Source organism: Suillus paluster (assembly GCF_016628075.1).
Source record: "Suillus paluster strain FC165 chromosome Unknown EDB91scaffold_130, whole genome shotgun sequence".
NCBI classification, from domain to species: domain Eukaryota; kingdom Fungi; phylum Basidiomycota; class Agaricomycetes; order Boletales; family Suillaceae; genus Suillus; species Suillus paluster.
The window spans coordinates 3,445-20,610 of NW_024537690.1; the positions used below are offsets into that span (position 1 = coordinate 3,445).

Sequence of the window (17,166 nt, forward strand, 5' to 3'; positions counted from 1 at the left end):
ATCTCAGAGTGGCCAGTATCCGAGGACGCTTTGCCAGAGGATGGTCCAAATGACTGGTCTCATGAAGGAGCAGGATAACGCAGGTAAATTCATTTTCATTTTCCCGCCCCTTCGTCATCTAAGCGTCTCCCTATGCCAAGGCTCAAGGCTACTCTGATTTCAAGGCATGTTCCCTACCACTTTGACTCCGATAACGCAATGCGAACATATTTCACGCAGGTCCTCGTTACTAACTCGACACTCCGCAATGCGTGCATAGCCGAGGATTGGCCTACTGCTGACAAGGTGCTAAATCTAGAGATCGACGCTGGTGTCAGCGATCACATCACCTATGCTAATCGCGCATTCGTCATGGCGCAAAAATGCGACTGGAACCACGCGCTTCATGATGCAATCAAGGTGAGATGGACTGACCCATCACGACCCCCTTACGAAAGCTAACTCCGATGGTGACACAGTCCCTCAGTATGCAACCCTCGTTGGCAGGCCATATAGCCAAGGGCATTGCCCTCTGCGGAAAAAAACAGGTTCGGGTCGCGAGGACATCATTTGACCTCGCCTCCATGTTCACGGATGGAGATTTAAAGACCGATCATTTACTTTTTTTATCAAGGCAGGTAACATCTTTCTTACATACTCCATACTTCATTGCGATTTTCAGACCATCGCGTTGTTCAACGCAAACGAACATGAAGAGGCAATACAACGCATCGAAGAGCTGACCGTTTGTCCCAATGCGGACCCTCTCGCTTGTCGGATTCTGGGAGTGAGCATCATGCACTCGATCATGCACAGGTTCGTGTGCTAGCACTGATTCTTTTTACCCTTCGCACATCAGGCGTATCTACGCGTCCGACTGGGAAACATTGCCTTGGGTGGCGCGCGCCACAACGAAGCTATTGACCACTTCACTGCTGCCGTCAACGCTAGTGCTTTCTTTTATAGATTGGAAATTCATTCTATGTACGAGGAATTTGTCGTGGTACGTTGGTATGATTGCAACTGGACTATCCTTTTTCATGCTCGGCTGTGTATTTTTTGCAGCTGTTCGGCTGGGACCTCAAGTCCTTGTGGCAAACCGCGAACCAGCAACACTGTCATGCACTCTTTCAGTCAGGTAGAATTGGAGCAGCCGTCGAATCGTATCAATCCATCATAGAGAAGAGTGATGACGCTATGAAGGCCAGCATATGTGCTTGGTTTGCTGGTAAGTATTCAGTATTGTAATGTCACTCCGTCTACAATCCTCACGCACTTCTCTCAGCTCTCCAGTAAGAACACAGTACGATAGATGCTGCCCTCGCGGCGAGTGTTTTCTCATGCAGTTTGAATCGCAGAGATTATCGAGGAGATTCCATTTGTACCTTGACACCAGCTGTATTACGCAAATAGCCCTTTGTCTCGTATCATACGACTCGCTTATGTAAACAGGACATTTAGAGCACTGGTCAGCGCATGCCCTTCAACACCGGTTCGTTGAACTTCCAATCCTGACGACCCTCAATCGAGAGTTGCTACTTCCCCTGTACACATTTCCTTCCATGCGCCGTGCTCGAATTGGAAGCTGAATAATTTCCCCCAGACTTTGGAATTGCCACGGCTTCATTCTGTCCAATTAAAAATACAGTCATGTCGTCCCGTCTACATTCCTCAACCGCACTTTAATCAGCTCTCAAGTACGAACGAAGGAACGCTCTATGCTTCGAATGGAGAAACTAGGCTCGCAGCGAGCGGTTACTTGTGCAGTTCGGAATCACAGACATCCTCGGGCAATTTTGGTTTATACCTCGATAGTATCTGTATTCCGCAAATACTCGCATCATATACTGGCTCATTTGAACAGGACATCTACAACTATTACACCCACCGGTCGGCGTGTGCCCTTCACCATCGGTTCGTTGAATGCTTTGCATTCTTGCTACTATAGAAATATGAGTAAGTTCGAGACCCTGGCTGCCCCATGTGCATTGCGATATAGGACGTTGCGAGGAGAACCAGAGTCATGCGCGTCAGCCACCAGATCGTCGGAGAAATGAAAGATAATGAGTACAGATGTCGATGTCGATGAAGAAAGTACACATATTATGGAGAAATCGAGACTTGGGCGCTTGATCTGCACAGCCCGTGCACAAGCTGTGAAGTGAGCACGAGGATAAAGCAAGGCACTCCAACAGCGACTTACTTCTGGATCAACTCCGCGTCGAACCAACGTTCACTCTGTGCAGCTTTCATTCTTTCCACAAGCGTTCGTTCTTTGTACAAACTAAATACCTCTGAGTAAGTGGTGGCATTTGTTTGAGTGGACAAGAGCTGAAGATGTGCCGCACCCATTAGGTGAAGTCTCCAAGCCAAAAAACATGTCTTCACAGCAAGAGAAACCAGCGACAAAGCTTTGCAGAAAGATGCGAGGCCACACTGAAGGCGTTTGTGGCGTCCTATGCCTACACGATAGACGGCGGATCATCACCTGTTCATGGGATGGTTCACTCTGAGTCTGGGACATAGAGAGCGGAACGCAAGTCGAGGAGGCCTGGCAGGACGAAGGAAGTGGACCAGTGTACGCCATAGCATTGTCACCGGACGGCAAGACAAGTAGCAAGCGGGAGTCAGTTGGACCGTGCAGTAAGATTGCGGGACATTGATGCAGGACAAGGTCGTCAAAAATGGACAGGACATACATATGCAGTGCGGTCTGTGTGCTGGAGTCCAGACGGAGGGCGAAGTGGCGAGCGGATCCTGGGACAAGACATTCAGAGTCTGGAGTGTCGAGAGCGGAAGGACAATCATCGGACCAATCGAGGCAGTGACCTACGATGTACTGGCGATCTGCTACTCGCCCGATGGCACAATAATTGTGACTGGGGAGGTGTTCACGATCAAAATCTGGGATGCTGACACAGGCGAATTGCTTCAAAACACTGAAGACGGACCCTTGGAGTGGAGTTACGAGCCTGGCGTGGACGTAAGATGGAAAAACGCTTGTCGCCTCCATATCACCGCATGTGATCCAGAAGTTGGACATCGTCAGCTGGACCGAAACCGCTGTTCTTGACGACCACGAATTCAGTATTCATAAGTTTGGTGTCAATACGATTTCATTATCTGCGAATGAGCTCATCCTCGCATTGTCGCCGAAGGCGCGCCTTCTGTCAGAATAGTAGATTATGTAGATACGGCACAATTTCTCTTAGATCCACTTCCCCCACCACGAGCTGCCTCGATGACCCTTGCAGTGATCGTTTTGTCATCATGGAATGTCAACAACCGAACTACTTCATCCATTGGACACCAGACGGCATCAAAATCCTCGTCGTCTTGTTCTGTCGTATTCATCTGGGGTATGGCGCAAGAATCGCCTCGTGCCGCATACCAAAAGATGATCTTCAGCACACCCTGAGTCGTCCTTTGCGTCACAGCGACGGGTTCCGTTGTCCCTCCAGGTATCGCAGATCGGACATCATCATTCCCGTGGAGGGTAGCAAGGGTGGTCAACTGAAGGGGTAGTAGCTCAATGGTGTATCCTGTTTCTTCGTACGTCTCGCGAACGGCTGTTGCTTCGAGCTGTTCCCCCACATCTTTTCTCCCCTTTGGAAGGCAATATTCACCTGTTTTTCTCAAGTAGATGACGAGGACTTTAGATTGATCGATATCGAGGGTAACTGTGCCACAACTGATGACGAAGGATTCAGAGAGATGAAGAGATCTATTCATTTTCTTTCAGAATCTGGTGAATCAGATTTGAGATAAAGTCAGACTCTGGAGTGGGGCCTAATAGGAGCTTACTGCTCTTGTGACGGTACAGGATCGTGGGCTCCAAGGGCGGAGTTATTGGACGTACTCCCGGGTTGCCTTCGACAGCTCTAGATTTGCAATTAGTATGGTGGAATTGCGTCCCTGCATTCCATGCTGCGGGATAGAATGGTTGACATACCAGGAAGCGTTCAGGTTTGTTACACCGCAAGGTAAGGATTTGTTACTAAAGTAACAAACTATACGATGTTTAGTCATCATATTCCCCATATAGTTATATGTCACGTGTTGGTAGTTTCCCTCATCTGGTGTACTACGACAAACGGAATGGTTTTCTAAGCGAGTTGAGGTACGAGGCGGCATAGAATTTAGTCTATGTGCGTTAGTGGCTAAGTGACACTTGCAGGACTGGTGAGTTTGATAATTGTAGAATAACACTTGATTACAATCAAACTCGATACTACAGGAGAACTTGTTTGTTTGGATCGAGTTGGAGTCCAGGGACTTGTTGGGTATTTGGGTGAAAGGCCCATAGGGCTTTTCCGGCCCAAAACAAGGGTCTGAACCTGTGCATCAAGGTGAGCTGTGTTCCCATATGTTAGGAGTGCAGCGACACATACAGCGAAGCTTGATGCCCTGAGTTTTAGGAGGTGTACTCACTTTTGCTTTTAGTGCACTGCTGGCATCATGTGGCGTGTGAATGGTTCGAGGTAGGGTTTTGATTGGATGTATGGTGCTAAGATGAGTGCGTGGTCTCTCAGGTACGGCGTGAACGCGTCTCCTGACCATCTTCCCATAGACTTGACAACGTCAAAAGGAACTCCCCTGAGCAAGTACTCTAAGGTGCCACCAATCCACAAGCCATGACCTTTGAGGTCTGGTAAGCCTGCTGCTTGTGCTGCAGCTAGTGATTCTTTTGGTGAACTCCTTCTTTGATAGGGGACGGGTGCCTTTCGGATGTTTCCACACAAAAAGGTGCACTTCGTTGACCACTGGGTTGACGCAGAAATGGTTCTGCAGGGCCATCTTTGGGTCTGACGGCCCATCTTGTGCTGCCCAGTAGGTGTCTTCTCCATCGATTGGAGAGACCTTGGTGCTTGGTAAGTGAAACTTCGTGACTGGAAGACCGTTGCGGTCTTCTGATTCTGATACTCCTCCCCTCATGATGTGCTTTCTTGGGCTGAAATCTTTGATAGTGCTGATGGTGAATTCTCCCAGTCTGGCAATGGAGTAGAATGTGGTGGTGAGGCATGTGAAAACTGTGGCGTCAAGTGGTGAGTTAAGGTCCAGATGTGAACATATTTCTGCGATGAAAACAGGTGTGAAAGGGACTCTCTTTGGTTTCTTTGAAGCTTGGGGAGCGAGGTTTGTTGCTCCGTCGAGCATGACTTTGAGTTCTGAATGGGGAATCTGCCAGTCCTTGCCGTGTAATAGGTGCCAAGCTTTCAGCCCTGCTGCATAGTTTGATAGCATTGATCCTGAGTATGATCCAGCACAACTTGAGAAGAACTCGAGAAGCAGCATCCAATCTATCAGACACTGCTTTTCTTCTATGATATTCTGTGAGTCACAGTAGACATGGAATACAAGGAGTCCTGCTCCATATAACTCTTTGGTTGATTGCGCCCACGATGCCCCCATCACTTCTAGTATCTGATTGAGCTGTGCGTCCGAGATTTAGTGAGTGGTTGGTTCTGTGGACGGCTCTGTCTGTCTAGAGCTATTCCCTGCTGGGACCCATAGTCTTAATCGATCTTGTGCTAGACAGTGCGGGCGAAGGGTGCATCGGCGAGGGGTGAGGTTCTGTTGGTAGGCGTGGGGTGTAGGCACTACTGTGCTTGTGGCCGGTAACACTGCTCCAAAATGGGAGTGAGGCTTGGCGTCATTCATCCCTGAGTGCGCTGTTGATGAAGTGGTCTTCTTCAATCCTTGAGGCAAGTGCTCTCTCTGCAGCTTGTTGTCTAATGAAAGCTTGGTTGATGAACTTAGTTGCTGGAGCGGAGTAATTCCCATTGTGCAGATGGCGGATTTCTGCAGGGGAGAGAGGTTTGGTGGCGTCAATAATGAATGGGTTAAGTTCCTCTGGAATGGGGATTCTGGGAAGAAGTAAGCTGATTGGTCCATAGATACCTCTGGATGGCTCATCAGCTGGGTTGGATGTGCTGACCACGTAGGCTGTAGTGATTTTGAGACGGTTGGGTAAGTCGTGTAAGAACTGACTGATTCTTCAAAACATGCCATTGATGGCTGTGTTGCAGTGACACTGTTTCCACAATCCTTCCACAATCCCCGTGTTGTCTCCGTATACGAGGACGCTGCCATCAGTGCCAGGGAAAACGGCAAGAGTGTATATGAGGAACTTGAATCCGATTGCTTCGGCCCATCCGATGTCTCGTTTCCCGTTCTGCGTCTTCCAACCTGGTATGAGTCTCCAAGCCCTCCAGAACTCTCCAATGACAATTCCAATCCCAATGCCTGAACTAGCATCTGAAAATGCATGACGGTCTCTGAGCAGGGGTGATGGGTATATGTTCCTTGTTGCTCCACCGGATTGTAATAGTGCTGACCACCACATCAAATCCTCGTCTATACCTTTGTCAGGTCTGTGTAGGAGAAACGGCTTGCTCCCGCACAATGCCAGCATGCTTTCAAGTCCCAGTAAATATGCCCATCCTCAAGGTACTGCGGTGCAGGTATGTAATAGCTTACCATATAGCTTTTGCACATTGAGTAGGACATGTGCTTTTCTCTTTCTCCATTCATGAATCGTTAGGAGGTACTTGTCAGTCTTTTCTGAACTTAGTGAGACCGTTCTAAGCTTAATGTCCCATAGAAAACCTGTATAGATCGTTGACGATTGAAACAGCTGATCTTTTATAAGCTTCCATAGGATGCCCATATCTTCTGATACCTTGTCAATGTCTTGGAGGCAGCAGTTGAACCGTCTATCATGTTCTGATCTGGGAGAGTGTTCTGATAAGTCTTTCAGCGGATTAGCACAGTCCTCACTGTGTTCCTCAAGCTGTCCAGTGCTTGGACATATCTTTCCAGTACCATAAGCGGCTTCCCGACTGGTGTATTCCTTCTCTGGTGAAAGTTTCTGACCAAGCGGCACGCGATCGGTTGTACTCTTCAAGGTACTCTCTATGGATTCTGAAGAAGATATGGTCGTCTACCCACTTGTCGAGGGGGCCGATCCCATGGTATCAGAAGATCTCTGCCCCAGCATCTGTAATGTGGCCATAAACACCCGCTGATGGGGTAGCCCCAAATGCTGTGCATGTGTCCACGCAGAATGAGTCTTCCGCGATTCGTACCACCCCACCTTGCCATTGTGACGGGTGCAGGGGTACTGTCCTGTAGGTGTCTGCGACATCTCTCGTGGCTGCCTCTGACCCTGGGGGGAGCACAGCGAATTATTTGATATATTACTGAGAATTTTCCCCAAGTTGTCGGGAAGTTGTTAGTGTCGATGTACGAGTAAATGGATGGGCTTGGAAAAGCTGTTGTGATTGAATGTGGGAAGGAGAAATTCTGGACAATTCTGAATTTTCTGGGTCTCCCCGGCTTTGGGATGATCAAAAGCGGGGAGGATTGGAACAGACCAATCAGTTGTTCTAGGGAGTCTGCCATGTGTGGTCCTACATATCTCCCTGTTTCAAGTTCTTTCTGGATGATGAGATCAAACTTGTTCTGATACTCATTAATTGAATCTTTATTTGGGGGGGTCTGTACAGCCAGGACAGGTGGGAAATCTATTCTGAAGCCCAAATGGAAACCTTCTGGTATTTTACTAAAACGATCAATAAGTCCTGCACGTCGGAGTTCGCGCTCCCAAGCCTCTGCTTTATATGGTGTCTGAGGGTGCAGCTTTCTGTGCTCGAGGACATTTTTGGGCTCTATGAGTGGTAGCCCTGCACCCTGAACACACGTGCTTGGCATTGTGCTTTGGCGTTGTGCATCCTTTGTCCCGCTGCCAGACAGTGCATATCTGTCTCCTATCTTTGGTCCACAAGGCCTTGGTAATGCGCTCTGAGAATGCTTCGTGGTTCCCATCCCACATGTGGGTGAGCGTGCACTTGATTGTCCTGTGTGGGTTCCTCCCGAGGCAAACTGCGCAGCAGGGAAGTGGTCCAGCATTGATAGGTGCCTGAGTGGTGTGTACCTTTTTGTTGCTTCCTGCTGCTGCTGGGAACGAGCACTTTTGGGCTGTCCCAGGCTGCTGTTGCGCGCAGGGAGCCTCCTGGTTGTTGGGAGCAGCAGCTGTGGTGGCCTGCTGTTGGTTGAGGTTTGTAGTGGCACCCCGTATGTATTGGTGACGTTCCACGAGGGTGAACCATTGTGAGTAACGGGTGATGGGATGATCCATTTGATAATGACATGGCCCGGGCATTGTTTGATACGACACAGTGCACGCGATTGGCATGTCTGGACAGGCACGTGTTTGGCCCAAATGGAAGGGTGGGTGTGTCGTGATTGACACAGAGGGTTGTGCGTGAATGCAACAAAAGGTTTTTTGCCAGTGTGTGATGGCCGACAAAAGAAATGTATCTGGTGAATGATTACACCAAGTGAAAAATGAATAAAATGAAAATGATAAACGAAAGGGAGTTGCGCAAAGCTCGAAGTGAAGTGGGAGGATGAATCACTGACCTTGATGGCTGTGAACGTCTGTTGGTCACACTGTTCATTGAATAAGTCTTCCCTAACTTCTAGAAGTAGATCTTGATTGATCTCTTCCAGGCTCCAGCTGTGCGCTGTCCCCACTGTGAGGTGCCATCTGCGCCTCTGCTGCGACTGGTATAGTAGGAGCGCTCTTTGTTTAAGCGGATCCGGGGTGTGACGCCAGTGATGCTCTTGGAGCACAGTCCAGAATTGGACATGCATCTGGACCCTGTCATTGGGCCAGTCATGGATTCTCATCAACATGATCATTCTCGGTGCCGCCTCATTGAAATCCTCCCATGTGAGTTGCTCGTTCTTGACTACTGGTGCTGCTCTGGGGTCTTTGACCACTGCTGCCGGTACCCAGGAGTGGACTCTGTCGTTGGATGGCAACATTACTAGCGTGTCCAGCTCCACAATCAGTGCTGAGGTTTTGGCGTCGTTCAGTCCCCTATTGGTGAAGTAGTGGAGCTCACAATACTCTCCAGCTTTCAATCTCCTTGTCGTGTACTGCGCAGGGATTATGGTGAGGTCGGAGGGAACTTTGGCTCTGATGAGGGGCACATATTTAGCCTTGTTCTTCTTGCGCTCTTCTTGGCGTGCTGCCTCCTCTTCATCTTTGAGGGTCTGCTGCTGTTGTTCCTCTTCTTCCTCTTCATGCCTTCAAGCGTTATCTATATGCTCTGTCTTTCGGCCCAACACATTTTGTCTGCGTTGTTCCTCACAGTCCATAGTGCCGTTAATGAACAGGCTGCTTGTTCATCTGTGAGTCCTTCATTTACTAGCTGCTGTCGTGCTTCGTGGTGCTCAATTAAAGTGAAATCCGGTCGTATAGTGATGTTTGGATCTTCATTAGACATTTGTAGACTTTTACTTTTGAAAATGCAAAAGAACTGAGACTAGCGGCTAGTACTTGGGACGAGAAGATTTTTTGGCTGATGTGGGTAGGAACAAGAGTTCCGTGCCACCTTGCCTAATTCGCGCATAGACTAAATTCTACGCTGGCCTTGTGCCTCAGCCTGCTTAGAAAGCCATCTATATGTTAGTAAGCAATGTGGTGCAGCGCTCTTTGCTCCCGTCCACATCTGTGGTACTGCTTCGACTTGACTTGCAGTCTGTACACACTGCAAAGCCTCGTTCTTGTTTGCACCCACCTGCCACTCCCTCTCTCAGGGTGCAGACAAATGCTTTGTAGTTCTGTTACTTAATCCAACTACTTACATTCATCCGATGCACTGCACTCGACACTTGCAATGTCGGTGACCTGATCGGAGCCCACCCTGCCACGTCACAGCTAGTGATGTGCATGGCCTGGCTTTGGGCTATGAGCCAGCCAAAGCCAGGCCCCCATTGAGCCAGGCCTAGCCAAGCCAAAGTCACGGCTTGCATAGGGCTTTGGCCTGGCCCATGATTTTGCGAAGCCTAAGCCAGCGGCCCAGGCTGGGGCTTTTAGGGTAGTACTAGGATATGCAAAACAAGAAGGACCACTGCACAACCTGGTGAAAGAAGCCCCATTAACACAACCATACACCAAAAACATGTACTGACACATCCTAAGAAGCCACAAACTTGATAACCAATAGATACAAGAGCATACTAAAGCATTCCTAGACCTGAAGGCCACATTAGTAGCACACCCTATCCTACAAGCACCAAAGTATGATGGGTCACCATTTGTCATCATGTCTGATGGTTGCCAAGGACTGGTGGCAGTATTGTCACAATGAACATGCATGCAGAGGCCATCTGGAAAGTGGATAGAATGCCTGCTACCCATAGCATTCACATCAAAACAGACGTCAACCACAGAACAGAAGTACAAACCTTTCATACTAGAGTTTGCATCAGCTAAAGTTTGAGTTGGACAAGTTCTTGGACATCATTTGGGGCTTCCCGGTAGAAATCAAGACCAACTGTCAGGTGCTAAGAGATGTATTACTAAGTGATCAGCTCAATGCTGCACACGCTCAATGGTGGGACAGAATTCTGGCACACCACATAATAGATGTACACCACATACTGGGCAAGTTAAACATGATAGTCGATGGTCTTAGTAGGCAATGGGAAGGCCAACTACAAAATGCAGGGCTACAAGATGGCAGTAACTGGACAGTCAGCAAGGATTGGGAAATGGAGAAAGGTTTGGTCAATGATATACTAATACTAACCTCCATGATAGACAAACAAATGGTAAGAAGCCTCCTAGAACATTTTGTTAATGAATCAGTTTTTCTAGAAGTTATAGAGTCAATAGCACAGATCAACTCAAACAAATCATTAAGAGACCGCAAATGAGCGCACCACCAAGTATCAGAGTATGTAATCAAAAATGGGAAACTATGGAGATTACATGGAGGAACAATGGTTTGAGCCCAAAGCAGAACAGAATGTGTTGCACAGGAAGAAGCAAAGCAGCTAGTGACAACACAACATGAGCAGAAGGGACACTGGGGAAGAGATGCTATCAAATATGCAGCCCCAAACTTGACACATCAATCATGGAAGCCTATATCAAACTGCACTAAGTGTAAAAACTTTGGGTCACAACATTTGCACTCACTATTGGAACCTATAACATACAGGCATCCTTTTGAGCTACTCATTAGCAACTATTTGAACACTTCCCAAAGCTCAGGGGTACCACACCTTAGGTGTCTACCTAGACATGTTCTTGCAGCACATATGGGTCTTCAAATATAAGTCTTCAGGCACAGCATGCACAATGATAAACAGTATATCACAGATCTTCCAGAACTTGACATCATCAGAAACATTTCAACAACACAGAAGTTCAGGAATATTGCGCTAAGTGGTCATGTAAAACACATGTTGTAGCAGCTTACTCACCTTGGATCAACACACTTGTAGAAGGCACAAACAAAATCCTATTGCATGTACTCAAACATCTATGTGCCCCAAACCTCGGTGAAGACGAATACAAAACAATATCATGGGATACCCTGCCAAAGAGCTAGCCAGAGCATCTAGAAGCAGTTGCAGCCTTGAACTATCAAATACTGCCAGCTTTGAAGTTCTCACCAAAGGAACTTTTACTAGGACAAGTAATCAATACCCCAAGGACAGACATAGCTAACAGTGCGTCAACAGTACAAATATCAGATGCCAATATTCATATGGCATATGTTGCACAACAGTGCCTAGACGGATACAAGGCCACAGTACAGCATGCCATCAAGAGGAAGGCAGCATTCAACAAGCTGTGAGAGACCGTGCTCAGATGGGGAAGCGGAGGGGTCAGGGCTTGGCTTCAGCTCTTGCACTGTGTCCTTAGCTGAGTACATGCCCCGAATTTGGAGCGGATCCAATGATGTCCAACAATAGGACAAGTGGACCGCTTTGGTCCACTTTGGTGGGTCAGGAAGTAAGTGCTGCTAGCAGTAATCTGACTAGGAGCAGAGTGTAGGAGGTGGAGGAAGTTTATTGGGACAGAGGGGAGCAAGGGGATTGATTGGTGGAGTCGGAGAGGTAAGAGTGAATACTTAGAGTGTGGCTCTAAGTCAGAGCGGAGGGTCGGAGGCGACAACAAGGTAAACTTGTGTCCAGAGAGGGAGCAAAGTCCTACGGAGAATTCCCACTAGTAGAGACAGCGGGAAGACAAGTAATATTAAGACTGGGGAGTAGCTAAGTACAGGATATGTTTTTATATACTTCTATGTAGGAGGCAGTGACTAGTTAGTCCTTGGTATGAGGCTATGTACCAAGTATACAATTTGTAAGTAGACACAGGTGAAAAACATAAGTCGGGGTGGATATCAATATGTACGTGTTGGATCAGTTAGTTGAGTGGTTATTGGAAGTACTGGTGATCCGGGGAGTAAGTACTATGTGTAAATGGGGAAAGTATATACCTAAATGGGGAAAGGAGTTTTACAGTAGAATGGATGATGTGGAAGGCAACCAACGAGACAGTTGAGCGGAACTGTAGGAGTGGATGCAGGAGCCAACTGGGACGAGCAGGAGGGTGGATGGAGTGGAGGTGGTAGGAGAGCGGGGGAAGTATGATGTTGGGCAGAGCAGATATCAATAAGCAGAGTGGTTGGATCAGGTATATGACAGATAGTAATTTAATTTAATTCTAGGCAGTTATTATGCCCCATAACTTCATGATTGTGGACTATTCTCTTGGTCAACCTGGGAGTGTCCACCATGCATATGCATTTTTATCCACTTGCCTCTATGAAGAGCATGTTAACCTTCTCCCAGATGGTCACTGGGTTTGGGCAGACAGTGCACATCCACTGGAGCCATGGTGTATCCCCCCTTTCAAGAAGCCTTGCAATGGTCAACTGACAAAGAACCAGAGAACATTTTAACTATCACCTTTCTAAGGCATTTTTCATTTTTTGCTGTTTTTATTATTATTAATGAATTTAAAGATCTGTGTACATGTTGAGCACACATTTGCAGTCTTGAAAGGGTGGTTCCAGTCTCTCCAAGAGCTCCACATCAATATTCAGACAGAGAAGGACTTGCAGGATGTTGTGCATTGAATTAAGTGTTGTCTTATCGTGCACAACATGATCATCCACTTCGAAACTCATCGTCACAAGCAGGACAAAGACTATGATGAGTCTCTGGAGTGGGCTCATACAGAGGGTGAAGGTTTTGTCCCTCAAGAGATCGAGGATCCAGAGGGTAATGAAATAGTAGGTGACAGATCATATGAGGGAACCCCTGGCCAGGCTACTTGTGCAAGGCTCATGGATGAGCTCTTTGACAGCCCTAGATCAAGAGCACAACATAGGGAAGGATAGGCACCATGTTCACATTCACTGTTAGGTACCGTGCCGACTCAGGAAGCAGAGGGGTCAGGGCTTGGCTTCAGCTCTTGCGCTGCGCCCATAGCCAAGTACGTGCCCCTGAATTTGGAGCGGGTCCGACGTTGTCCGACGATAGGACGAGTGGACTGCTTGGGTCCGCTTTGAGGGTTGGGGAGTAAGAGCTACTAGTGGCAGGCTGACTAGGAGCAGAGCAGAGAAGGCGGGGAGTGATGTGGAGGGTGGATAGGAACAGGGGGAATGTTTGGTAGGAGCGGAGATGGCGGGGGATAATGCAGAGGATGGGAAAAGGGGCAAAGGAGGATATTGATAGGGGCGGAGTAATAAGGGAAAGACTTAGAGCACGGCTCTAAGTCAGAGTGGAGGGTTGGAGGGTCGGAGGTGACAACAAGTTGAGACTTGTGTCCAGAGGAGGCAAGGTCCTACTGAGAATTCTCACAAGAGGTAATTGTGAGAAGACAAGTAATATTAAGACTGAGGAAAATATCTAAGTACATGATATGCTATATACTTCTATGTAGGAGGCAGTGATCAGGATAACTATGTAGTAAAGCTATGTACCAAGGACATAGCTTGTAAGTACTTTACATAGGAAAGACATAAGTCGGAGTGGATATCAATATGTATGTGTCAGATCAGTGATCAAGCAGTAATAGGAATTACCGGTGATCCAGAAGTAAGGGTCTATGTACCAAAGGGGAAGGTATATGTCTAAAAGGGGAAAGAGGTCCAGTTGAATGGAGATATTATGGAAGGGGACCGGTTGAGCGGTTGAGCGGAAACATAGGAGCAGATGCGGACGATGATCGGACGGAGCAGAGGATGGATGGAGTGGAGGTGATCGGAAAGCGGAGCGGATATTGATATTAGAGTGGCCAGATCAGGTATATGACATTCACCAATAATACATGTATTACTAGTTGTACAACTTGTACAACACATGTAACATCAATCTAACAAGTACTTGCAGAAAAAAAAGAAATTGATGAAGTCAGATAGTGTTATGACCCACGTTCACCAATAATGATGAAGGAGAGTTCACGACCACTAGGACTCGGTCTGAGATGATAACGAGCAACAGGATAGATTGAGCGTAAATGTCTAGGTCACTACAATAGTAGGAAACGAAGAGGTTAAGTCTAAGGAGCTCTTACACTAACTACCCTACTTTTATACATAACATTGAGTAGGAGTCTGAAAGAAATCAGCCAATGAAAAAAGAGTCATACGATACTGCAGATGAGTAAGTATGACATCATGATATATAAGTGACTGAGTAAGATGGTTACTAAATAGAAACCCAAGATCCGACCGGTTCTTCTTTAGGAAGCGAGATTGTTCTAGCCTGTGGAGTAGGGGAGCCAATCGGAGAAGCAACGGGTGACATATGACGAGGAGTCACGTGACCAGCTCGGGTACTGGAAGTAGCCGAAGGAAAACCGAGAAATGAAAAATGGTTCATATTAGGAATTCATGACATTACCCCCTTTCTAGGATGAGCGTCCTTGCGAATGTAAGATGGTCGTATATTTTTCTGTCTCCATTCGAGGAAGTCAGGGGTCGTCAGAATCGAAGCAGAGATTCGTGCCGATTTAACCGCATTTGGGTTTTCTGCATAAAAGTCGGCTACAATGAGCGGCGCGTTCTTCACATCTTCCTCTGACTGCCATGTTGCTTCTTCTACTGCATATCCTTTCCATTTTACTAAATACTGCAACTTGCGCCTGTATAGGCGGCTTTGCAATATTTGCTCTGCTTCATATTCTGGGACTTGGTCAACAATCTCCGGCGGCGGACGCATTAGAGGTGGGCGATCAACGAGTTGAGAGGTTTGATGTGGGGTGAGTAATGATACATGGAAAACTGGGTGGATGCGATATTTAACTGGGAGCTTCAACTTGTAGTTTAGCTCGCCAGTCTTCTCTTCAATTTCGAATGGTCCAAGACGGCGGTCAGACAATTTTTGGCTCGGACGGCGTTGTTTGATGTTTGTCGCGTCTAACCATACCTTGTCGCCTGGTTTGAATTCTGGTGCGTCTTTTACTTTATGATCGTAAAAGCGCTTCATTCGATCGTTCGCTATTTCCAGCATTGCTTTCATCTCTTCTTGTGCCTCCTTCATCTCAGCTACTCTTTGGTCAGCATGGGGAATCGTGTGGGAAGAATTAGGGGAAATCGTAAACTCAGGATTATAGCCGTAGACACATTTGAATGGGGAGTGTCCAGTGACGGTTACTGAGTTGTTATGTGTGAATTCAGCGATTGGAAGCCAAGAAACCCAATCATTCTGATGGTAGGATGTGAAGAGTCGTAGGTACTGTTCGACTTCTTGATTGACTCGTTCTGTTTGTCCGTCAGTCTGTGGGTGATATGCTGTTGACATGGACCACTTGGTTCCTAGTCGTTTCGAGACTTCCTGCATGAACTTGGACACAAACTGTGTCCCCCTATCCGAGATCACCTTCTTTGGTGTACCATGTAACTTTCATACGTGATTGAGAAATAAGTCCGCGACTCCCTTAGAATCAACATCCTTGGTGGTCGGAGCAAGATGCGCTTGCTTTGTGAAACGATCAACGACTACCAAGATGCTGTCTTTGCCCTGGGAGATGGGTAGATCGGTGATGAGGTCACAGCTAATGGTCTGCCATGGCCCTTCTGGAACCTCGTTCAGCTTCAAAGGTCCATGGGGTTTTGATGGTAGCACCTTCGTTTGCTTGCATCGATCACATCCATCTACGTAGTCATTGACCCACTTCTGCATCTGGGGCCACCAATAATTTCGCGAGACAAGTTCAAGAGTCTTGGCACGTCCCATGTGTCCTGCTGCAGGTGAGTCGTGGAAGATCTCTAGCACTGAGCAACGAATTTCCTTATTATTGGGAACGTAGACCAATCCTCTGAATAGAATAAGTCCATCCTCCGTATTCCACTCTTCCAATCCTCTTCTCAACTGTACGGGGGCCTTCTTCAGAGTTTCGATAGCATTTTGGACTTCCGGATCTAAATCGGTACAGTTTCTGATATGCTTCAACAGCGAATGCTCTCCTTCTATCAGAATCTGACCTCTTTTTGCGGCTTTGATATGAAAAAACTCGGGTTTCAAAAGTATGCGATCGGAATTGTCGTTTTCTACCCCCCCTCTGTGGTCTGGCCTCCTGGACAGAGCGTCGGCAGTGTCATTAACCTTTCCCGGTTTGTGTTGCAGAGTGAAGTTGTACTCTGCGAGGAACAAGGACCATCTTGCCTGTCTATGAGTTAACTTCTGGCTTGTCATGAAGTACTCGAGGTTTTTATGGTCCATCCAGATTTCTACCGGATGAGGTGTGCCCTGCACATAATGTCTCCACTCCTCCAATGCACGGATGATGGCTAAAAGTTCTTTGTCATGAATGTCGTAATTACGCTCTGCATCCTGCATTGACTTGCTGAAAAAGGCCACTGGGTGCCATAGTCCGTCTTCTTCCAACTGAGAAAGTACACCACCAGTAGCGTAGTCAGATGCGTTGCTTTCTATCTTTTGTTTTTTATTCGCATCTGGCATGACTAGCACTGGCGTGGAAGTGAAACTGTCCTTCAGAGCTTTGAAAGCCTTCTCTTGTTTGTCCGTCCATTCCCATGGTACATCCTTCCTGATGAGTTCATTCATGGGTCTGGCAATGTTCGAGAAACCGAGAATGAATCGACGATAAAAGTTCGCAAATCCCATGAATCGTTGAATGTCCTTGACACAGGTAGGAGTGGGCCATTCCTGAACTCCTTTAACCTTGACCGGATCCATAGAGACACGTCCATCTTTGACGATCAAACCGAGAAACTCCACTTCCTTCTTCTCAAAAGAACATTTTTCCGGTTTGAGATAGAGATCATTGTCCTGCAACCTTTGTAATACCTCACGCACCACCTTCCGATGTTTCTCTACATTACCATTGGTGAAGACCAAGATGTCGTC

The 17,166-nt window shown here is 47.3% G+C and overlaps 2 protein-coding genes across 2 annotated transcripts; both read right to left on the reverse strand.

Annotated features, from left to right (window-relative positions):
* Nucleotides 1-3,121: 3,121 nt before the first annotated feature.
* EDB91DRAFT_140179 (NUDIX hydrolase domain-like protein) lies at nt 3,122-3,950 on the reverse strand. Its single transcript, XM_041326197.1, has 3 exons — nt 3,932-3,950; nt 3,784-3,858; nt 3,122-3,724 (listed from the first exon to the last, which is right to left on the reverse strand). Exon 3 carries the CDS (start codon nt 3,709-3,711, stop codon nt 3,163-3,165), a length of 549 nt encoding a protein of 182 aa, XP_041170498.1. The 5' UTR covers nt 3,712-3,724; nt 3,784-3,858; nt 3,932-3,950; the 3' UTR covers nt 3,122-3,162.
* Nucleotides 3,951-8,395: 4,445 nt separating this feature from the next.
* On the reverse strand, nt 8,396-9,275 carry EDB91DRAFT_1087430 (uncharacterized protein; the record flags this gene model as incomplete). Its single annotated transcript, XM_041316210.1, has 3 exons — nt 8,396-8,411; nt 8,435-9,076; nt 9,118-9,275. 3 exons carry the CDS (start codon nt 9,273-9,275, stop codon nt 8,396-8,398), a joined length of 816 nt encoding a protein of 271 aa, XP_041170499.1.
* Nucleotides 9,276-17,166: the final 7,891 nt, after the last annotated feature.